Source organism: Megalops cyprinoides, chromosome 14, assembly GCF_013368585.1.
Source record: "Megalops cyprinoides isolate fMegCyp1 chromosome 14, fMegCyp1.pri, whole genome shotgun sequence".
Classification (NCBI taxonomy): Eukaryota; Metazoa; Chordata; class Actinopteri; order Elopiformes; family Megalopidae; genus Megalops; species Megalops cyprinoides.
In genome coordinates, this window is record NC_050596.1 from 31,556,487 (window position 1) to 31,579,017 (window position 22,531).

At 43.5% G+C, this 22,531-nt stretch overlaps 1 protein-coding gene across 1 annotated transcript in view; it reads right to left on the bottom strand.

Moving 5' to 3' along the window:
• Nucleotides 1–21,199, bottom strand: part of LOC118788753 (coiled-coil domain-containing protein 148-like) — a 29,402-nt gene extending 8,203 nt beyond the window's left edge. Inside the window, exons 1-9 of the mRNA XM_036544787.1 lie at nucleotides 21,145–21,199; nucleotides 20,347–20,468; nucleotides 15,350–15,453; nucleotides 13,609–13,691; nucleotides 13,077–13,234; nucleotides 7,767–7,862; nucleotides 7,485–7,666; nucleotides 5,349–5,487; nucleotides 1,703–1,909 (exon numbers count right to left, since the gene is read on the bottom strand). Coding sequence (XP_036400680.1) covers nucleotides 1,703–1,909; nucleotides 5,349–5,487; nucleotides 7,485–7,666; nucleotides 7,767–7,862; nucleotides 13,077–13,234; nucleotides 13,609–13,691; nucleotides 15,350–15,453; nucleotides 20,347–20,468; nucleotides 21,145–21,199 — 1,146 coding nt within the window. The remainder of the gene's footprint in view (nucleotides 1–1,702; nucleotides 1,910–5,348; nucleotides 5,488–7,484; nucleotides 7,667–7,766; nucleotides 7,863–13,076; nucleotides 13,235–13,608; nucleotides 13,692–15,349; nucleotides 15,454–20,346; nucleotides 20,469–21,144) is intronic.
• Between the last annotated feature and the right edge of the window lie 1,332 nt (nucleotides 21,200–22,531).

Below are 22,531 nucleotides of genomic sequence, written 5' to 3' on the forward strand. Positions count from 1 at the left end.
GGTGGTTTCGAGTTTGTTCTCGGCAGGATTTTTCATTAGCAACTGAGCCTTTGGCAAACATTAACAGTATATGCATTGTTAGCAATAAACAAGGAGGGCTCTCATTACTTTGGTTGGAAATTTCTGCGAATAAAGCCTCACAGCCAAAAGCAATCTTCACAAAGTTAAGCCCACCTTCAGCGGATAAAGGTGATCTCCCTCCAAAACCTGATGTGCTTTTATGTAATGGATATCATAACACCTTTATTAATGATCATCTCAGACACTCCAGTTCATTGAGTTAATGTGTGGCTCTGCAAAATCAATCGGAGCCACAAGAGCTCTGTCTCACAGCAGGAGTCATAATTGCAGATGATGGCACCAGGTGACACCTAGGGAAAGAAGGGTAAATCCAAAAAAACTAAATGGCCTGTAAAATGCCATTTGTGGGAGTTTAAAATTATACTCATATTATGTCATAAAACGCTTAAAAACTGCACCTTGCATATTTTCAATGTTTAACAAGGTAAAACAGGTATTTCAGAGGGATTATCAAATCCATCTAATGACATGAATGATATCTTTAGAATATAAATAACAGAAGTGCATCTATTGATATTTTACAAGGTCCAAAATAAGCCTTAGAGGGTAAGAGATCAGAATTCAGCTTGGATGGTCTGCAGATCGCCCTGAATCTTTGGGCTGAGCATAAGGCCTCCATTATTCACAGATAACTCTGCTTCTACAACTCTTCACTTCTGAAGGTCTATGCTCTTGACAAAGCTAGACTTCCGTCAAGGTTACCTGCAGGTACCCCTTCTGTCAGACAGCAACCACACAGACTTTGTCAGGCATTCTGGTGCATTTGCGAATGCCCTTCAGGCTCAAAGCAGCACCCAGCTGCTCCCAAAGAAAATCAGGGCATCTGTTCTTGCTGGTATCCCTGGGATGACCATTCACCTTGATGACATAATGGAGCACAGCCCTGATGCTTCCACTACAGGTGAGCATCAGAAGTCTCTGGGATGCTCAACTGACAGTAAAATCTAATCTGTTGGAGCTCAAGCCATGGAAATTACATGTACTGCACAGACTTATAAGAAATTTACACAATCAAAGTAGCAACATCTGTAAGTCTAATGATGTGGCAGAGAACTCCTTGTGGTGATTGGTGCCCTCAAAATTGCTAGCAACTTCTAGCTAGGGACCTACGAAATGTAGGTGCAAGGTACCCTATCATTTTTTAACAGACTACCTTGGCTAACAAACACTAAAGACATGAGGAAACCTGTTATTTTCATTAGTGTCATTATCATTACATTACAATCATTTAGCAGACACTCTTACCCACAGCAACTTACAATAATTATGATTTTAGGGTACCCATTACATTATTGTCATTTAGCAGATGCTTTTATTCAGAGCGACTTACTTATATTACAAATTTTACATGTTACCCATTTATACAGCCGGATATTTTACTGAGGCAATTCTGGGTTAGGTATCTTGCCCAAAGGTACAGCAGCAGTGCCCCAGCAGGGAATCTAATCTTCAACTTTTCAGTTACAAGCCCTGTCCCTTAGCACTATACCACACTGCCGCCTACTATCATTAAATGACTGAGCCAACCAAGCACTTTCCCTTGGTTTTATTTTCCCAGAATGCCCCTGTGGAGGTGTTTTAAGCGTGTCCCTCAGCAGCGAGCCGTAACAGGGCACTGTACCTTCTCTTTCAGCTGGGCGGAGATCTCCTGCTGGTGCCTCCTCTCGCTCCGTGCCATCAGCTCCTCCTGGTGGGCTGCCCGGGCCTCCTGCAGAACCGACAGAACCTTCGCCAGCAGACTGGCCCGGTCTCGGCGCCAGCTCTGGATCACTGCCTGCTGCTGGGCCAGAGTGAAGCGGTGCCAGTCCCATGCCCGCTCGTGCTCCTTCTGCAACAGAACATGTCCAGAACACATCCTCTCAGCTCATACCGGACCGCTGGCACACCACTGGTACGTCCCTCACACCAGACTATTAGCCCCTCCGCACAAACCAAACCGGAGCGTTAACACACTCAGACAATCTGAGTTTACCATGCATTCCAAACAGTGTGGTTCAAACCATACTAGTAAACATCCATATTCTCCAGACCAGACTACGGTTCAATCAATACTGGTAAACCATCCACGTGTTCTAGTTGAGACCACTCAACCCACGTCAACGCTCCTCACAGTGAGCCGGTAACCCACATGTTTCATAATGAGTCAGCAGCGCTACACAGGTGGGCCGGCGTCCTGAGAGAGTTTCCGGCACTTCCTGCCGTACGGCCCGTGAGCAGCGTAACCCAGCTGCTATTCGTCACTCTGCCATCGATTGCTCAGCGGCAGCCACACGTGAACGCTTCGGCGGAACGGAGAGGATTCCTATAAGCCCGCGGACTCACGGCGTCTAACTGACGGTGCGCAGGCGTTACACGGCTCACTGCGCTTATTGAAATTGAGAGAAGCTGACAGTGCGGTCGATGTAACACACGTGTCGGGGGCTGTCGGGGGCTGACGGGGCCAGTCAGCGCGCTGATGCACAACTTCAAAAAGCTGAAAGAGATCCATCATCATCTTCTGCATGCTTGTGCAGAAGTGTGTGTGTGTGTGTGTGTGTGTGCAAGTGTGTGTGTATGTATGAGTTAGTGTGTGTGTGTTTGTGAATGTGTTGGTGCATATATCTGTGTGTGTGTGTGTGTGTGTGTGTGTGTGTGTGTGTGTGTGTGTGTCTATGTGTTTGTGCACGTGTAAGCATGATGGGTGTGTAAAGTGTGGAATAATTTACCATACATGAGTTAACCAAGAACTAGTTGCGTGACAGATCCCACTGAAACATCAGATTACACATCCCGGTTAACTACTGGACACAGACATGTGCCTATAGGAACGGACACCACAAATATGTCCACCAGGGGGCAGTGTTCATCCCCCCACTAAGAGGCAAACTACAAATCCTGCATGATAACAACTACATGGTCATTGTGTGTCAACAGCACATTGTGTCTCTGAAACAAAGTGTTTCCATTATTGTTTTAATTGAAAACCATGTTACGAGCTACAGTGGAAGCTCTGCCTGTGGTTCATAAGGCTGATCCCAGAACAGAACTGAAGGTATAATGATTAAAAGTCACTATGAGCATCATGGTATAGATAATTGCATACTCTTTATTTTATGGTACACAGCTGTTCCCATCTTTTTCCCATTGACATTATATATTCCTGTAATGTGCATACTCTGGTTAAGTGCATACCATCACTACAGCCCAAAGCATTATTAAGTCTGTCTGCAATATTCTCTATGCTTTCTAAATAATTGGTTTCAGTGGCTGCAAAGATAAATGAAAATATGTCCTGAAAGACCGGAAAAAAGGCAAAGCAGTTTAAATGTGTTACTTAAAGTTAAGGACATGGCAAATTTGTGGCTAGGGTGATTAAAGAACATTTAATGACATGGTCTAAGGGCTCTCAAATGAGCATTTGTGATAAACTTAGCCACCATGCACTTCTAGTTTCTCTTCTGTCTTAGAAAAATAATTAAAAGATGTGTCTGGTGCTTTTTGTGGAACAATTTCTTCATCTTGAGCTGCAGCTAATAGAAAATAGCACAGAACGGTTCTACTTTCCCTTTAAGGGTGATTAAAAGCAGATGAAATTTCACAGCCATTTCATAAACTCATTATGCAGAGTGTAATAACAAAAGCTTCCTCTTTCGGTTACGTAACAGAACCTGTCCGATTTTCAGCAAGAGAACAGCCAGTCTGCATGGCTAACCCGGGCACTGGGTGATGTTGATATTCTGGCACCTACACAGGCCTACCAACAGACCGCTTGCATAACCACTGTTGGGTTTTACAGCGCACACATATGGCGTTATGTGTGCATGGAGATTATATCGCACATAGTAGACGTGTACAAGATGGATTTGCTTGCAATGCATCTGCATTGCAGCAAAAACAGACGCTATCCATCTGGCTTCTAACGAAGCTGGTGGAATATGCAGAGATCACCGTACATTATGCTCATGAGGTTCTTCATATTGCTGTCACATGACTGAGTATGGTTCAAGCGCTGTTTATTTACCTCTGTATAGCCAGTCCATCTATACCTGGAGTTACTGATCAATGGTGTTTCAGTCCATTTTCGAACAATGTGATGAATATTGCGACAGTAACGTGATTGCTGCACACACGCATAGTGCAGAGAGTACAGTGACTCCCGTTGTGATTTTATTACTGAAAAGGTAAGTAGCTGATTTTATGAGAAATTAAGACAGTTGTAAAACACCAAGCATCGATTAATACGTTTTATAAGGGCCATTGAGTTGGCATGTTTGGCATGGCCAACAAAACACTTTCCCCGAGGGTCATTTTCAACTGACTTTTCCCAGAAGATTCAAAAGTGGTTTCAAGTTCTAAGCATATTAATCTAAAACAATAACTATAATGTAAACTATGTACATCATCATTTCAGAGGACATCCTGAGATGACCTTGGCTCTTGGTGGTCCCCATCTGCAACACATATTAAACAGATTGATGAGCAGTCAGAAATATAGAAATATAGCCATTTCTCAGTACTTAGAGAAGCACAGGCTTCATTTCTAGTAATGGCCATTTTGCTGGAAATAGAAAAGGAAAGGACACTGAAACAGAATCAGTGGAAATGGGGGGTGGGGGTGGGGGGGGGAGGTTTTTGGAACACCGAGGGCTGAGCGTTCCATCAAGTGCAGCACCCAGGTGGAAATGACAGCAATACTGGACTTGGAGAGGGTGAGTTGTACTCCGGCGGTTGTCATGGATACGTGGGAGGGGGGGTAGGGTGGGGGTAGGTAGGAGGAGGCAGCTCTGAGACAGAGAGAGAGAGAGAAAAATAGAGAAGGGGGGAGCATCTGTGTCCACGGAGGGTGACAGTGCACATCTCTTGGCCTGTCGAGCACATCATTCAGTGCTCTGAAGCTCCACTGAAGCTACAACACTGGATTCTCACCACAGAGAGAGAGAGAGAGTGGAGACAGGGCAATGAGAGAACTGACACTGAGTGGAGAGAGACACTGACCACTATGAGACAGCAGGGACACTGACCAGTGAGAGATACTGACCAATGAGAGAGCAGAGCCACTGACCAAGAAGAGAGATCAGACACAGAGACCAATAAGAGACTAGAGCCTGAACAAGAAGAGCATTTAACACTGAAAGGTCAGGGACAGGACAAACATTGATAGAGCAGAGGCACTAACTAATCAAAGAAGAGAGATACTGACCCATATGAGAGTGAGAGCTGACCAAGCACAATGCAGAGACACTAACCAGGGACAGAACAGAGACATGGACCAGGAGGGGATCACTAACCAGCTCCTGGTTCGTCCTGTGAGGGAGAAGTCCCTGCAACATGTCCATGTAGAGGGCTCGATGGTTATTCAGGTCACCTGGGTACTGGCTCACAGTCATCTGAAACACCATGTGATCCTCTTCAGGCCAACCACAGCATCTGAAACGGCGGATTCACAAAGGAAAATGGCGATCATATTCATATACACACAGTGTTTTTGTATCAGAAATTTCAATGGCAAAAGAAAACCACAGACTGCACAGCAATTGCTCACAACAGCGGTTATTCTCATCTTCTTCCCAGCGCTGTGTTCGCCGGAGGTAAAGAGTAATATCTCGATCTGAGATCTTACATTTGGAGCTGTTGCCCTCTTCTGTTAAGCATCTAACTGAAGGGATTATCGAAGTGAATCTCCATTACGGTGCATAAATACAAGCAGCTTCTGTCTGCTGCTGAAGTGTCCCATTAAATCCACTGGGGAGAGAAATCACTGCGGGATTGATCCGGGGGTTTGTGCTGACTCTCTGTTTTCCTGACTCCATCGTCATTCGGCAGGGGACTGCGCCCGGCTTCATTAAACCGGGCCTCTTTTAATTGGCTCTGAAACTGATAAGGAGTCCGAAGCAGCGGTTATTTGTTTTCGCCATTTCAGAGTGTGACATTTGCAATGTTTTCTTAGCTCCGCAGATAGCATTATCCAAGGGTGAATTTTGCCAGTGTGTCCTCATGGGTATTCTGTGCCAAACTGGTGATCCATGAAAAAAATGGGGTTGAAATAAGAACCATTGAAAACATAACATAAGTTCTTATGCCGAAGCACACACTTTCGAATTTAGGTTAGTGAATTTCACTTTTAAAGGGAGAAAGAGAGAGGGAAAATGACTAGCAGTTTTGCCAGGTGAAAGAAAGATAAGGTTTAGGATGTTCCGTGAGTGGGGTGCATTCCTGTGGGTAATTCCCTGTGAAAATGCAGTCATGCTTTTGTCATGGAAATGTGCTAATGCAAACTAGCTGGCAGTTGGGAAATTTAAATAACAATTTTACAGAAAAAAACATAATACTCTTTAAAACAGGATATTTCTGGGAGAAAACAGGCAAGTATGTCTTGTACTGTAACAGAATAGTGATTATGCCTCAATATTCAGTAGACCTCGCTTGTTAGGGGGCATTGGGTTTTGTGTGCGGAGGCCTTTCCAGTACCAGGGCAAATGGAAGCTACTAATCCTGAATCCTCTCTGAGGCTGCAGGGGGAGAGCAGCATGGACACTGTGGAAGGTTAAGGAGCTCTCCTGCTCTATTCTTCACAGTCCAGTACAAAAAAAAACATCACTGGGTCAAACTTAAAAGTGTTCTGCAGGGGTCAGGTTAGATGTATAATATAAAACAGGAGCTTAACCACATGTTTGTGCATTTATTTCAGCGTCTGTGTGGAAGCAATGCAAACTTACATCTGCCTAGACTCATTATTAGAATAATAGCATGGTTTGGCTTTCTTCATTTTTGTAGCCCAGTGTAAGAGGGGGAAAAATTGGACATCTTGAGACAAAGGCATGCATCGACACGTCGAACTGCGCCCATGTTGGTCCTTCGAGACATTTTGAAGAGTAAAGAAAAGTGAAATAATAACAAAGTTGGAGTAGGCAATACGGCAGGACCCTCAGAGACAGTATAACAGGTGGCTCCTGAAAGCCGGTTACATACTGGCAAGGCTGTGGGTGGATCCCTTTCATACTGGTGCGACAGCAGCTCTTGCAGTGGGGCAAAGCTGGCAGAAAGGATGCTTTTGCTGCAGAACTTTAGATTTTTGTGGCAGCCTGAGCAGAGCTTTAGGTTTTTGTGGCAGCCGGAGCAGAGCTTTAGGTTTTTGTGGCAGCCGGAGCAGAGCTTTAGGTTTTTTCTGCAGTGTGAGTAGGGCTTTAGATTTTTGTGGTAGAGTGAAAAGAGCTTTATATTTTTTGCTGCAGTGTGTAGAGTGTTTTTGATAATGTGCTGTTCCCTCAGTGATACGTTGAGATTTATGACTTCTTGCTCCAGTCTCAGGTCTCAAGATCTGTCAACTAACCACTAAACACTTCTGCCCACAGTGAGAAAAATGGCTTTTTGGTTAAGATCAGAATCCTACAGTATTTCCAACAGTGTGAAATAAAAGCTCTTACCTGCCTACATCCTGCAGACGGTCTCTAATGCTCTGCAGTCGGGAGCCATATTTCACACTGAGTGTGTTGAAGTCATGGAGCAGAGAGGCCTTCAGATCAGGATAGGGGCACTCTGCTCTCAAGACCTCTTCTGGAACCTGCCCCAAGTCTCCCACAATCCCTTGCGCTGAAGAGAGACACTCCTACAGAGATAAAGGAATAGGCACATTTTAGACTGATTGATCATTGCATCATCAAACCTCAACTAGAAACAATTTTAAACAATCCCACCAATCCTCCTACCTCCAGTCCCATTGCATTGATCTCCTGTTCCACTGACTGACGTTCTGATTGTAGGGTCTGTTGAACTGCTTCCTGCTGGTCCTTCACTGAGCTCACCTGAATGTACAGTAGGAATGTTCAAAGTGCATAATAACAAAAAACTAGAGCTCCTGACATAAAGCATTATAAGCTTTCAAAAAACGCACAAGATCCCATTATTTCAATCCCGTACACAATATGTCTGCCATCTCATGTGACCTGGAATGCTTTATTTAACCTGTCAAAGGAGAGTGACATTATGAACCTACCTGTAAAATCTGAAGGTTCAATAAATGTCAGATCAGGACAGATAGCATTTACCCCAAACACTCTAATAAGGATTATGTATATGTGACCCGAGGTGTGTGTTCCAGCCAGTGTCCTTTACGGTCACAGTTTTACTCACACAGCATATGCAGGTTATACTATAAACACCTCTGCACGAGCTGAAGCTCATGCAAGTGCGAGATTAAAAACAGCCACAAGCTATTCCCCTGAGTGAGAAACTGGTGGAATAGACCACATTAAGAAAGGGAGAAACAAAGAAAGGCTTGAACATCCATCAGTCCCCTCCATAAAACCAAGCATTTAATGTAAGGTACACTAAACAGCAAAAACGGAGTGCCTGTTTTATCTGGCCTGGAAGGCGTATGGATATTATAAGCATCCAAGGTGCATACAAAATGCTTAAATGCATGGGTGGCGATTTCCAAAAATCAAGTTTTCAATTTCAATTCACAAGTTTTTTGGCCAAAGGCCAGCAGCACAGAAAATTAATTTGCATGCATCTACACGGTGTGCCAGCCATGCTGACCAGCTTTGGCTGGAACCGCACACTGCCACTGTGAGTTATGCGAGGGAGAAAAATATTGAGGAAAAAAGAGAAAATAAAAACCAAACATGAACAATGGGAAAAAAAACTCCTTTTTCATAGAGCTTCACAAGGAGGTGGAGATGGCAGATTGATCACAGTAAGCTCAGAACCCCCCATGCAGAACATGACTAGCTGAGAGAGAGGGAGAGTGTGTGTGTGTGTGTGTGTGTGCGTGTGTATGTGTATGTGTATGTGTATGTGTGTGTGTGTGGGTGTGTGCATGTGTGCGTGCCATGAGGGACTCTACAAAGACTCAGTCACAATATGTACACACACACACACACACACACACACACATATAAAACTCAGTGGTATCCAGCTACCAAAGCCATTAATCTCTGTCAAATGAATAATATATGGTTCAAATTACAAGCAATTCTCCAGCTTTACCGAAAACATGGCACACTTAGCTTGCCACACTGAAGTCATGGGTCACATAGTAAGTGTCCTACAACAATGTATCTGTCTGCTGGGTAGCCTAAGGTACAGCATCACTGCAGATGCAAAAAAAATCTCAGTGCTAACAAAATGCTATATTTTCTGCGATCACTGCAATGACAACAACATGATTATAGATTTCTTTGTTAAGCTTGCATGTTGTCATTTCAAATGAGCAGTTATGTTTAAAATCTACAATCAATAATGGGTCAGTCGCTAACTTATGCGTTTCAGATAATCAGCTGCTTGTCAGTTCCCAGTGGCTTAGGCCACTCTCAGCTAAGAGTTACATTTCCTTTAGTAGCTCTATAAGGATGCATCCATCAGGATTGTGGATGTTTGCCTGTGTTTTTGGTGTTCAGTAAATGTCAGAGTGTCAGAAAACCTCCTGTTGTCCCTTTACGCATCACTAAATAATGGCACTGTATCTGTGTTTCAATCATATTTCTCAAATGCTAAATTTCTGCATACATCACATATTTACAATGGTTGGCAGTGTGCCTCATGGTAATTGGTACACTGACTTGACCACACAAAGTGATTTGGTGGTACCCCAACTGCAAACCTCACAAAGTTCTCACAGCATCTAACACATATTATTTGCACAGTCTATGCTGACACTCCCATCCTTCTCCCTTCATATGAATGTGTTGTCATGCCATTCAGAGCGGGAGAAATAGCTGTTTGTGAGCAAGATGGATATGCAATTGATTTTTCTCAGTGGCAATTATTTTGTCACTAGACATAAAAGAGAACCTGAAGCAATAACAGCATCTCTCATTTTACCCCAGTAACTCGTGCATAACTCAAATAATCTTCCTCTTGTATTTCATACACCATCCCTGCAGGCAGGGGAGAGCAGCACCTTAAAAAGGGAACAAAATATCTTATGTGAAAGCAAAGCACACACAAGCCGCCTTATCTGAAAGGGTGGGCGAACCGCGGCGTAGATGAATACTGAATATCGTTTGTGCATCTTGAATTTACGTTGAAGGATATCGTCACTGACAGGTTCCATTCATTCCAAATGCTGCCGGCGCTAACGGTGCAGCTGTGGTGTGTTATGTTTATAGTAGGCAGGCCCAGGGATTTTGTAGATTTTTTATGTTCATATGCAAATAATGCATGCATCTTTAATGTCCTTGTACTGTACACACACACACACACACATGCACACACACACACACACACACACGTACATGCATGCACGCGCGTGCACACACACGCACACACAAAGTGCACAGAAGCACACACATGTGCATGTGCTGTTGCTGTTAGAACAAAAGAAATCAGAGTTTTTCAACTGAAAATGTAATAGCCATTACCAAGATGACTAAGCTGAGCATAATCTCTCAGCTCTTTAGTAGGTTTTTATAGGAAAGCTCTTTTTAATTTTTCATGCGACATGGAGCAGTTGAATTGGGCAATTACAGAGCCACGTGATTTCACAGCAATTCACAGCAGAATGAAATACCTCCATTCCACATGGAATTTCCGTCTCCAAATAACCCCTCGTAACACGTAAATGCACAAGGCATTGTCTTGAATTGTTGATGTGAGCCTTCTTCTCTGAACCAGTGAGTCATTACACAATTAAACCCTCTATTCAGTCTAACTGCAATGTTTTTTCTCTTTCACTTGGATTAACACATTACTTGAAAAATGTTATGACAGGCTTTTACTGTTAAATGTTACTCTTTTGGTACATATTGAAGTTCCAAATGAAGTTTTGGGAGGACAATTTTCAGACAATCCCCACACAATCAGTAAACCAATCTCATTTTTATAAAAAAAACCCCTTCACTACTTCCTTCTTTTCCACCCCATCTCCTCCTTATTTTTATTTCCATGTATGATTTCCAAATCAGTTTTAGGTCAACAACTCTGCCGATGCAAAGGTGAGGCCCCTCCCCTTGGAGTCTGTACTCCTATACCCTCTTCATCAGCCCCTTATTTTGTTAAAATCATACCGACTGAATATGACATTGTGTCAGGCTGTTGCTGTCATATTGTTACTTTTTGAATATTTACATTCTGAGTTTGGCTATGGTTGAATTTATCAGAAAATGTCATGTAGCGGTAAATATTAAAGGTAAGAACAAAGAGCATGCTGGGTAGACCGCACTGAGGCCCAAATAAGGAGCCCTCCAATATCACGCCATAGGTCTCAGCCTCAGAGCCACGGGCGTAATTAGCGCATAAGCGTGAGGCAGAGACAATGCTGAGGCACTAAGAACTAAAGGGTAGGGGGGAGAGAGACAAGCTGCTGCTGCTAGACTCTCTCATTTCTGTCCATCTCTCAACACACCCCCTTCACATGGATATTTCTCCCACCTTCACTTTTTCTCACCATTCCCTCCATCCTGAGCAAAAAGCGCTCAGAAGCTGAGAAAAGAGCACCAGCCAATGAACAGCGACTTTGTTAAAGTGCACCACTTAAATGAAACCTAATGACATTTTAACAAATGGTGCCATGGCTACTCCATGATGACCCCTCAAAAATGCACTCATAAACAAATAACAGCTCATTGACATTTACAATAACATAACTGTATTAGTGGTTCATTCACGGGAAGGGGAATGATTACTCTTACAGTACTAGGCTATTTGTGCATTGCAGTTTGGGGTAAATTACTGCGTAGATGACAATGGCACAAGTACGTAAATTAAACTAAACTGCCCTGTACCATAGAAATGTAATATGCTGGTTACTTTGGTCAGTGTTGACACTGCATACGTAAGCAATGTAGGAGACATTAATTCAGGTTCTATTTCCTGAGATCCCAGACAGAATAAGTCAGAGGAATATGATATTAAATGAATTTATGTTCCTGATGCAGGACATTAAAAAAGACAAACTGTCATCGTGGTCTCACATTTACCCAGAAGTAAGAACAATATTCAAGTGTCACAACGGATCATGCGCCACACTGTCATTTGTCATTTGCCTTATGAAAACTTATGAAAAAAAAGCGGCTTTACATTGTTTTAAAGTTTCACCAGAAGACATTAATCTGTGCTCCTTCCTGTGCCGTCTGAGAAGGTCCAGCCCCCACGTACAGCCTTCATTACTGGCTGTTCTGCTGGAATATTCATAAGCAGGCTTGAGCATGGACGGCAGAAAAGGTCAATTACCCAGACACTCATTCTTTAGTGAATGAATTATTGAGTTTGAAGTTATTGGCTGTTCGCTGCGTCTCCACGGTGATTCGAATACTAATCAAACAGTGGTCTTATCGCGCATTGGGTATTCACCAGTACTCTTTCAACAAGTTCAACGACACAGGGACAGAGCTCTGAAAGACCAGGGATTGGCCCATGGAGTCTCATATGCCATTAAAGACAAAGTACCTGTGGTCACAAAATCCAGATCTCTGTGAATATTAAAGAATAAAATGAATAATTCAAAACCCCTGGTGTTTGGTTCGCTAAATGCCTCTTGCTCTGGGGTTCTCTAAAGTTGTGCTCACATATGCGCATCAGCTTCATTTGGGGAAACTCATTTGGGCTCTTGCCTTTGAATGCTGCATACCTGAACCACAACTGCAGTTCGCCTCAAAAGAGGAAGCGGTGCAATTGGCTTTGATGTAAAATGTGGTTCATAATTCAGTTGTAACCACATTACAGCTGTTCCATTTGATTTCTTTCCACTGTCAAGAGCCTGTGGTGCGTCATACTGGGTTGCATTATACATAGACTGAAGAATTAAACTACAGATATGATCAGCCTTCTGGATGCTGGGCAGGCCTCACAGAGGCTATGCACTCTACACTGTGACATGTGTCATGTGAGGAGGACGTGTCAGCTGCAATCAGCTTTCACTCCAGTTGTGTTTAATGTGCATGGATCATTCAAAGGTAAAAGTCACACCTTGGTGCCATCTCTGAGTTTGAAGGCAATGTTGAGCCTCTAGCTATACCCTGTGCCTGTCCTGGCCTGAACACCGAGCCGGGTCAGATCATTGCAAGGTACACTCTTACCTCCTGCAGTACCCGGTCCCAGTCAGGAGGTCGGGAGGGAGGGGGGCGCTGTTGGAAGGCTATTTCACACAGTCTGCACTGCAGGTCCTCCCTCAGATGCCAGATGGGTGTAACCGTGGCAACTCGGAATCTCTCCCTCTCCTTCTCCAGGGACAGCTCTGTGCAGAGACACATCACTGTGGCAGTCCAAACAGGCATTCCCAGCTGAGGGCACGCATCAAGACACCTCTGTCTGGAAAGGGTTGTGCAGAAAACATTTGGCCTACAACACTCCCTGCTCATGTACAATGTGTCTGATTGGTTATTCATCCGGTCAATCAAACGCACTTCCAGGGGAAGGTGGGGAAAGACAGAAAAGGGCTTGGTCTGCGTCTTTTCTCTTGACTGTATGTACCATGAACAATTTATGACACAGTAGGTCAAACCAAATAGGATGCCCATATTCCAAATGGACCCTTTCATATAATAGGAATCTGCCTGCTGGGCAGAAGTGTACAAATACATACAAGACTCTAGGGATAGAGAGGTATACCGTATTCCTGCATCTGAGAGGTGAAGTCAAGGCCCACTGCATTCTGGCTGAGAAAGCTCTGAAGCTCTGCTTCCACCTTCTCCCTGTAGACCAACAAAAGAGACGTAAAGCAAACAAAAGCAAGATATGAAGCAAAGAAACGCACACCTGCTCCCGCAGTGTGGCGCGTATCCCAGTCCCTGGTGTGCTGGTTTTATCTGCCCATGTCCAAACAGAATAAACCCAGGACTGTGGAAGGGTCCCTGGTGTGCTGGTTTCATCTGCCCATGTCCAAACAGAATAAACCCATGACTGTGGAAGGCTTGTTATTCCCTTGGCTTTCCCTTCTCCTTTCTGCCCGGACCTGCCTTCAGAGACATCCATTACCGGACCTCACGCTTGTGTAGGCCATTAACCTTGGTGCTCTCAGGTATGTTTGTTACCCAGAGAACAAGGACGCGGCCCTGGAGCTAGTCCTGCCCTTCTCACACGCAGCGACACAGGCACCGTGCAGGACAGCAGCGGGCCGCTCTGACGAGTCTGCGGGACAGAGGCAGCATCGCACCAAAGCAGCAATATCACCATCTGCACGGCTCTGCCTCTACGGGGCGAAAGGCGAGCAGAGGACTGCCTAGCTGACAGTTTTATTCACGCTCCATCTGCAAATGAAACCATATACTTATTACCTAAGACGCCACTGGATCCCTGGGCTTGCCTGCAGTGCTGTTATTGGCATGTGATTTCTCCATCCATTACTCTATACCCTGACTGCGAGACAGACAAAAATGTACATATTGTAATATTGGATTCTGTTTAAAATGTTTTTTTTCAATGTTATAGTTATCTTATTAATCTTAATTTCATTTCACGAGGCAAATTCCAATTGAATGAGATTTAATGAATTTTAACCCAGAAATGGAGGCTATTGTAAGTACGTCAGTGTTTATTCTCTGTACCCCAGACTCTGAGCTGTAGCTCTGTACTAAACTCAAAACTGTGTAGCTTTGTTCCACCGATTGAAGAATTTTAATATCTTTCAAAAAGGTTTTGGAAACTGGGGCATTAATTCATGGATAATAAGAGAGGGACTGTCTCTTAACAATTTCTCTAATTCATAATTGAAATTAAAATGCAGCTGTTTAGTTTGTTTTTGTTACAGTAAACAACTTGTATCTTCTCATACCAGCCCCTTGGTCCAATTAAATTAATTGGTGGCTTAGAGATGGCTCAAGGTGGCATGTGAGGATGTTCATAACTATATGCTTTTGAGTGAAGCTGTTTATAACTAAATAAGCTTTTGTGTGATGTTTATAACAGTTTGACCTGCTGCGTGAAGCTGCTTGTGTTAAAGCTGTTGTGTGAAGCTGCTTGTGTTAAAGCTGTTGTGTGAAGCTGCTTGTGTGAAAGCTGTTGTGTGAAGCTGCTTGTGTTAAAGCTGTTGTGTGAAGCTGCTTGTGTTAAAGCTGTTGTGTGAAGCTGCTTGTGTTAACGCTGTTGTGTGAAGCTGCTTGTGTTAAAGCTGTTGTGTGAAGCTGCTTGTGTTAAAGCTGTTGTGTGAAGCTGCTTGTGTTAACGCTGTTGTGTGAAGCTGCTTGTGTTAAAGCTGTGGTGCGAAGCTGCTTGTGTTAACGCTGTTGTGTGAAGTTGCTTGTGTTAACGCTGTTGTGTGAAGCTGCTTGTGTTAAAGCTGTTGTGTGAAGCTGCTTGTGTGAAAGCTGTTGTGTGAAGCTGCTTGTGTTAAAGCTTTCATGTGAGGCCTTACCCAGCCTTGATTAATCTGCTGTGCTCCTGGCTCCATGCTTGCCTGTGCAGCCTTAGCAGGGTGCTCTCTCTGGTCCTCTGAGCCACATGCAGCACCCTCTGAATCTGGAACACAGGTAGCGCTAACCAATTAAAGACTCCAATTAAGCAATTAATTAACCTGAGTCAATTAATAACCTGAACTATGGCCTGCAATCAGTGACCCAACAGTGAAAAACATTGATCCATGCCAATCTATGATTTCACTACGAGGTAAAAGGCTATTGTGAAACTGTGTTTTCTTTTTTAAAGCAACGAACTCCATAAATTTGACAGCAAAATTTTTCAGCATATAGGTTATGCTTTAGGATATCACACATCCAGATCACATTTGATAACAATGAAACTGACAATAGCAAAGAAAAGTTAACCTTGTACCAAATGATCCTTAATGGCAAATGTTAATAAAATGAATTATATATGTTAGATTTTTTTATCAATGATCATTTTTTCGCATTAATGTAATTAACTATGTTCACTTGAGGCAAAGAAGACTACAGCAAACCCATCATTAATTTTGCATTACAGTATTTGAGCAGACAATAATTTGAAATTCCTGCATCTCTAATCAGACCATCATTAATTACCCAAATGTCTGTGGTAATATCTTTATTAAGGGAACCGAGCTTCAAGTCATTCCAGTTGATACGTGCCCTGTACCTTTCTGAATAAACCTGACTGTCTGACCCACAGAAAGACTAACCTCTCTGAACGTACGTGGTACACAATGACCGAGTTTAAGATTCAAACATTCCAAAATAACAGTTTTTTAAACAGGCAATGTCACTCTGATTAGACATCTACAGCCTCAAGATCTGCATGTTCCCTGCATTGTGTTATAGAGTGGTCCTTTATTTCACCACTACAAGCCAGCCTCACAAACCTGAAGGAGTACCACTGAGGGCGGCTGTACTGAACAGCGGCTCTGTATAGGCCGTGATGCACATTTTCAAAATAAATTACATTTGAAGATCAGCACGATTATTCTGTGTCTTTCAATTTTTGTTGATGATCTGTTGAAGAACAAATGCAGTGCATTTCTCACATGGGGTTTCAGGTGAAGCATCAAATCTAATTCTGCCAAACCTGTGTAAACACTTTAATCTTACTGTGACATTTGCTTTGAGGGTCCCAGAGTCTGTATAAATGTAAGCAGATATGCATGCATTGCTGAACAGCTGAGAGTAAAATACCATTGCATTAAAACAAGAAGCTAACTTCTTTCAACACCTTTTTATTCACGCACACATGCACTGCAGATTTCATTTCAAAACCTCCTTCATTGAAGCCCAGTGCTGTTCTCCACACCTACACAGGTCTGTGGCACAGGTAATAACCTTAGTGAGTCAGGACCATAGTTTAACATCTCATTCACCTACAGCACAGTGTCCTCATCACTACGCTGGAGCATTGCTTTTTTCTTGGTTCAGAGCAAACAAGGCCCCCGACTGGCCCGCCAACTGAGAGCAGGTTTTCCTGGGTGGTCTAGCATCCGAGTAGTAACTAAGCCCAGCCTTAGACTTATCTTCTTCCACTGGCAGGTGAAGTCTGCAGGGAGATATGGTATGCTGACAGCACTGTCAAACCCATTTTTCAAACCTGACACTCAGCCTACCAGCTCATCAGCGCCCCCTTCAGGTCCTGCCCCGCTCTGCCACACTGCTGGCCACATAAGTAATCTAGTGCTCACCCAGGTGTACACACACCTTCACATCCACAGCTATGTGATTTAGCATCCTCAGGCTACTACAGACCTCTGTGAGTTACACAAAGGCACATGCAGAACTATGGCATTCTCATGTCAACCTGACAACAGTGCAGTCAGGCTCATACCAGATTAGAGAAGGTGGATCTTACTGTCAGTGCATGCATACCTCTGTTAACACAATACTGACACAAAAACCCACTGACATGACATAAAATACACTGTGTATAACTATGTGTATGTAATACATAGTAAAGTTAAGGGTCCACTGAATTCTAGACCAACAAATAAAATTTATTCAAAACTAATAATACCACACCAATAAGACTGCTCTGACAATAATAAATGCCTTATATTTTATGTTGGTACAGGACATTCTTTCAAAGGAAACAAATCTACAACTTCTGGAAGCCTATTACTTGCAAGAGCAGTCTGTTAGCCTGAGTCAGCACAGCTGCGTTACGGCGTTCTTTAAAAAAAGCATCACGGAGCAGCGGGCGGGACCGACACGGCCAAACGGTAATGAATTCTCCTACGCCGGTGTTTGATTTTACCGCTTGTCACACAGTACAGGACAGGGGAGCCACCGGAGCGTTTCAGTGTGCTTCCCGCACAAGCCCCAAGACACCTGGGCTCTCTAATTCAGCAGCTGATTTGATCAATCCCCGCGACGCCACCCAGCAATGCGTCTTTATCACCACTGGATAGGACCCACAGAGAAAGCCTGCGTCTCCCCGGGTGGCGGGCGGCAAACGCAGCCTGTCGTACCCGGTCCGTGCAGAGCGCTACACCTGACCGAGCCACAGGCAGAGGTAACATGGCTCTGAAACGCTGCTGGCCCCATGACCTAATTAGGGTACTGCAGGTGTAGGAGCGTAATCTCCTACGCCTCCAAGGGTTAACTTCTCAAAGCGAGGGGGATACAGAACGTGAGAGACCCAGGACTTCAAACGGCCTCACGGCTGATCCTGCTGTAGGCCCATGAATATTCACACACAGTATATTCCTTTATTTTGCCTCATTTATCCTCTTTTATAAAATTTGAAGAGTCTCAGTGAATAACATGGAATCTGCTGCAGTTTTCACTGAGATTCTCTTTCCCTTGTGTCTTTGGAAAGACCACTTCCATGTGTAAATGGTTAATTGCATGTTCATCCATTATTCATGTTCTGAATATAGGCTTTTGCTAACTCCCATGTCAGATTTCACTGCAAAAACAGACAAGTCCATCAAATAGATTTGAGAGTCTCTCATCACACCAGGATACCATATATGGAAAACTACGTGTTCATTTTCATTTAGAATTTCATCTGTCAAATACTGCTTGGAAAACAGAATATAGTGCATAATTCATATTTTTACATTTTACCTTTTTGGTTCATGAATGAGAATCAATTGGGGCACATCTTGGATGTAACAGTGATTCTGATTCTCTGCCTCATCACTGTTTCATAACTTGCCCTTTCCTGTTTATTTGTTGGGTTTTTAATAACTTCTGTTAGCTTGAGCTTCCAGAAATAACCATGTAAGCATGATGTGATGCTTAGCGTATGTTATGTTATCTGCATCACGGGGTAAGAAGCCATCAGCGGATAGGAAAACACCTAAATATCCCATCACTCCTGGATGGGAAACCCCCAGTGTAGTCTCCTATATCAAACCAATGGCCATTACTGCAGCCAAATAACACTGTCTGGATTTACGGAGTGTACTGAGGGATGTACTCGTTTATGAGCCTCTGATTGCTTCTGTTTTCTGTTTGGTGTCTGTTTGGCTCTCTTCCAGGTGCGTCTCTTGATCACATTTTCCTGGAGTTGGGGAAGTTTTTCTCCAAATTGCTACCGTGGTGAGCTGTAAAAACCACTGCAGCTGATCAGGAGCGCAGGGCGAGGTGTGTGCAATCCCGCAAACTGCCGTGATTACCTTCCACACTAAAAGTCCGACAGTGCACCAGGAGAGAGAGAGACACCAAATAGAGGACAGGTGTATGCACCAAGTAAGTGGCAAGGAATTCCAGCAGTGAGATAAACGCAGTCTGGCCAGCCTACCCACCCCATGCCCAGAAGAACTACTTTGATCCACTGACATGGGCTATCAGTCATTATTCTCAGATGACATGGTTGGTTTCCAACCACAGTCACTGGGCTAAGTGCACACTAAGAACAAGTGCCTTTAATGTCTGAGCCTCTTGGGAACCACATATTCTGTCCTTTTATTATTCCCTCTTGAAAACATACTCTTTCATACCACATACCACTTTCTTATGCAGATGTTTCATACCCACTCTGGGTGCACTGTGCTAAGCAGTTTCTCATATGACTTACTATGCAGGTGAGACATTGCAGTTCCTTTCTTTCCTGATTATCAGGTCTCCTCTCTGATCTCAGTCAGTCTTTCAATCATCTCCTCCTGGATGATTTTCCTCTGCCTTAATCTTAATATCTCCACATCAGGCTTCTTTTTCCTATCCCATCAACCCCTCTTTATTTTAGGAGTCTACCCTTTTGTTCCTATCTCATTCTGGTAAAAACCTGAACGAGGGTGAAAACCAGAGGACCACATTCTGCGGCAGGACTCAGCAACAGCATAAATCACCATAACGACCTGATAGACCTAATAAATCCGGTCACACCAACAGTAAGAGTGAATTCAAGTTAAGATTGCTTTTCCTGTTGGCAAGACTTTTTTTCTCTTTTGCACCAATGAAACCGGGCACTGGAGGCTGTAAACCCAGGACTGTGAAGGTACCCATCTTCTCCAGTCACCCAACAGAATTCTAAATAAATCCTGTCATTTCCTCAGCATAAAAATACACAGCATACAGCGTTCTTTAGCCATATACTAGACTGTAAGCATCTATAGGGATATCTAGCTGTCAGTCACCCTGCTCAGCTCTCTGATTGCTTTCCCATCACACTGACAATGTCAGCGGTAAACCTCAGCTGGGGAAGATTGTAGAAGACAAGCCCACAATCCTCCAGTATCTGTGAATCTCCAAACAGAGAAGCTCATTCCATCACTGAGAAACATCACGGAATGTTGAAAGGATGCAGAGGGTTGCCGTGGCGCTGCCTTTGCAGGCCTGGCCCAGCTCCTTCCACTGCTGATCACAGCATAGGAATTTCACACACTCTGTTAAACCATTTATTGCACGTTAGAAGCAGGAGATATTGTCAGGCCTGTGTCTGAAGGATAGATTAGTTGCTTTTAAAAGGGAAACGTGCAGAGTGCTGCCCCGAAGAGTGAGCGGCTACCTTTTGCTCGGTGTGTGCAGAAGCGAGCCTTTGGGCGTCGAGCAGAGACTGCAGCTGCGTGTAGTGAACCGGTCTGTACTTGCTGCTTTCCAGGCCACCTTTGATACGCAGGGTCAGCTTTTCTGCACCAAAAAAAAAACGCAAACACAGACAGGAGAACGGCAAAGTGGGAAAAATGCAGGGAAAAGGAGGTAAAGGTGTTGTTAATGGCATACCGGCATTCAGACATTCAGTCTCGAGGGGTTCTCACACCAATGACAGCAAAAGCCAAATCAGTTGGGGCAGAACGATGTATTGCCACTGCACTGAACAAACTAAGCTTAGGACTACTGGGACTATCAGAGGTCCCTATGGGTGATGAAATGGGTTATGGACGACAGTGTAGCGTAGTGGTAAGGAGCAGGGCTTGTAACCGAACGGTTGCCAGTTCGATTCCTTGGTGGGGTGCTGCTCTAGCTGTGGGCACAGCACTTCAGCCTGTGAAAATTACAACCTATGTATGTCACTCCTGGAGTGCCAGGCCTGGAGCTCTGGGGGTGCTTAAGTGTGCCCTGCACCCCCAGTTGTCTCTTATATCCCAATGTCCACATAGTATTTATGACTTTTTGTGCACCCCACCCCCCCCCCATGGAATGCAAGTGCACCCCTCTGTATTTTCTCCTGGCACCGAGCCTGCTGCAGACATTACAGTGTTCTGGGAATTCTCTGTCGGAACAAACCGAGTTGTGTGCGGTGTGAACACTGTGAGACGGCAGGACTCATGAGTTTATCGCATGCCATCTTCAGATCGTGACTTACCGATATCTTCTGCTCTGTGGCTGGTGATGAACATTCTGAGGTCCCTCCCACTCATCCCTTACACACCAGCAGAACAATAAATATTGATGATTTAATATAAGCTGTTTGAAGGAAAAAAATAAATCAAACAAATCAAGCAATAGATATAAGTCATCAATAAATAAATTTTATTTTCTATTCATTCATTAATCAGCATATTCATTCATTTTATATATATATATATATATATATATATATATATATATATATATTGAAAATCATACATTTATTTTTTTCAGCATTGTTCATCGATTGATTTATTTAATGCTATTTTTAAATGTATTTATTTGCTCTCATATTTAGATTATAATTACTCATTTATTGAGGCATTTATTTTCAGCTGTAATTGTAACCCTCTATTGTATTATAATTTCACACAAACAGGACATTTAAGCTTTAAGGTCAACATGTCCACATATAAAATGGCATCAGTCACAAGCCTAGCATCGAGATACGCCTCAGGTTCACAACCGATCGTTGGGGATCATCTCCCTAATGTACTCTCTGTAAATTATGACATTCTGTAAACAAATAATATCTTTCCTGCAGTAATAATCACACACTATGACATGACACAAATCTCCCCTTGATGTGTGCTATTCAGAGGGAGGAGGTAGCTCGTCATTCTCATTAGCGCAGATGCAGATATGATTTGATCTGAAACAATGAATAGAAAGAAGTTTCATTTGTCAGCCAATCCCGACAGTCCCTTTATGCATCAATCAATCTCACGCGCACCGGAGCAGCAGGCAACAGCGCCCTGATTAATTTCCTTTGCATGTGATTATTGCTTTGCGTAGTGTCTGCAGTTGCCTGCTCCCGTTGAATGGCCGCGTCCCGAGATTTCTCTGCATTGTGCTGAATTAATAACCCCATTCAGACGCGCGAGTTAAGATATGCCAGCGCGTGGAATGTGCAGCCCGATGATAATAATTTAAGCTTGCGCGCGTGGAGAGAGAATGGAGGCACGTGCCATTCATTCTGATCCCTCCCGCAGATAAGATCCCTCAGTTCCATCAGCTGTCAGACAGAGGGGGTTGTGTTTACATTATACATAGATACATGATCTCATCTGTCACACTTATCAACGTTTAAACTCTGAATATACAGTGACTTCACCTTAACATTTCTATCTATTAATTTATCCATGAATTCATGGACTAGCATATAAACCTATTCTTTTAATTTCACATATAAAGGTTCCCTTTGTATTAATCACACATGTGCATTTCACAAAATGTAGATCTACATCAGCTGCCTGATCCATTCTTGTGCCAGCATTTCACGCGATCACCACTGAGCAACACCCTTATTAAGCGCGAACAAAGTTTAGTAACCATTCATGTCG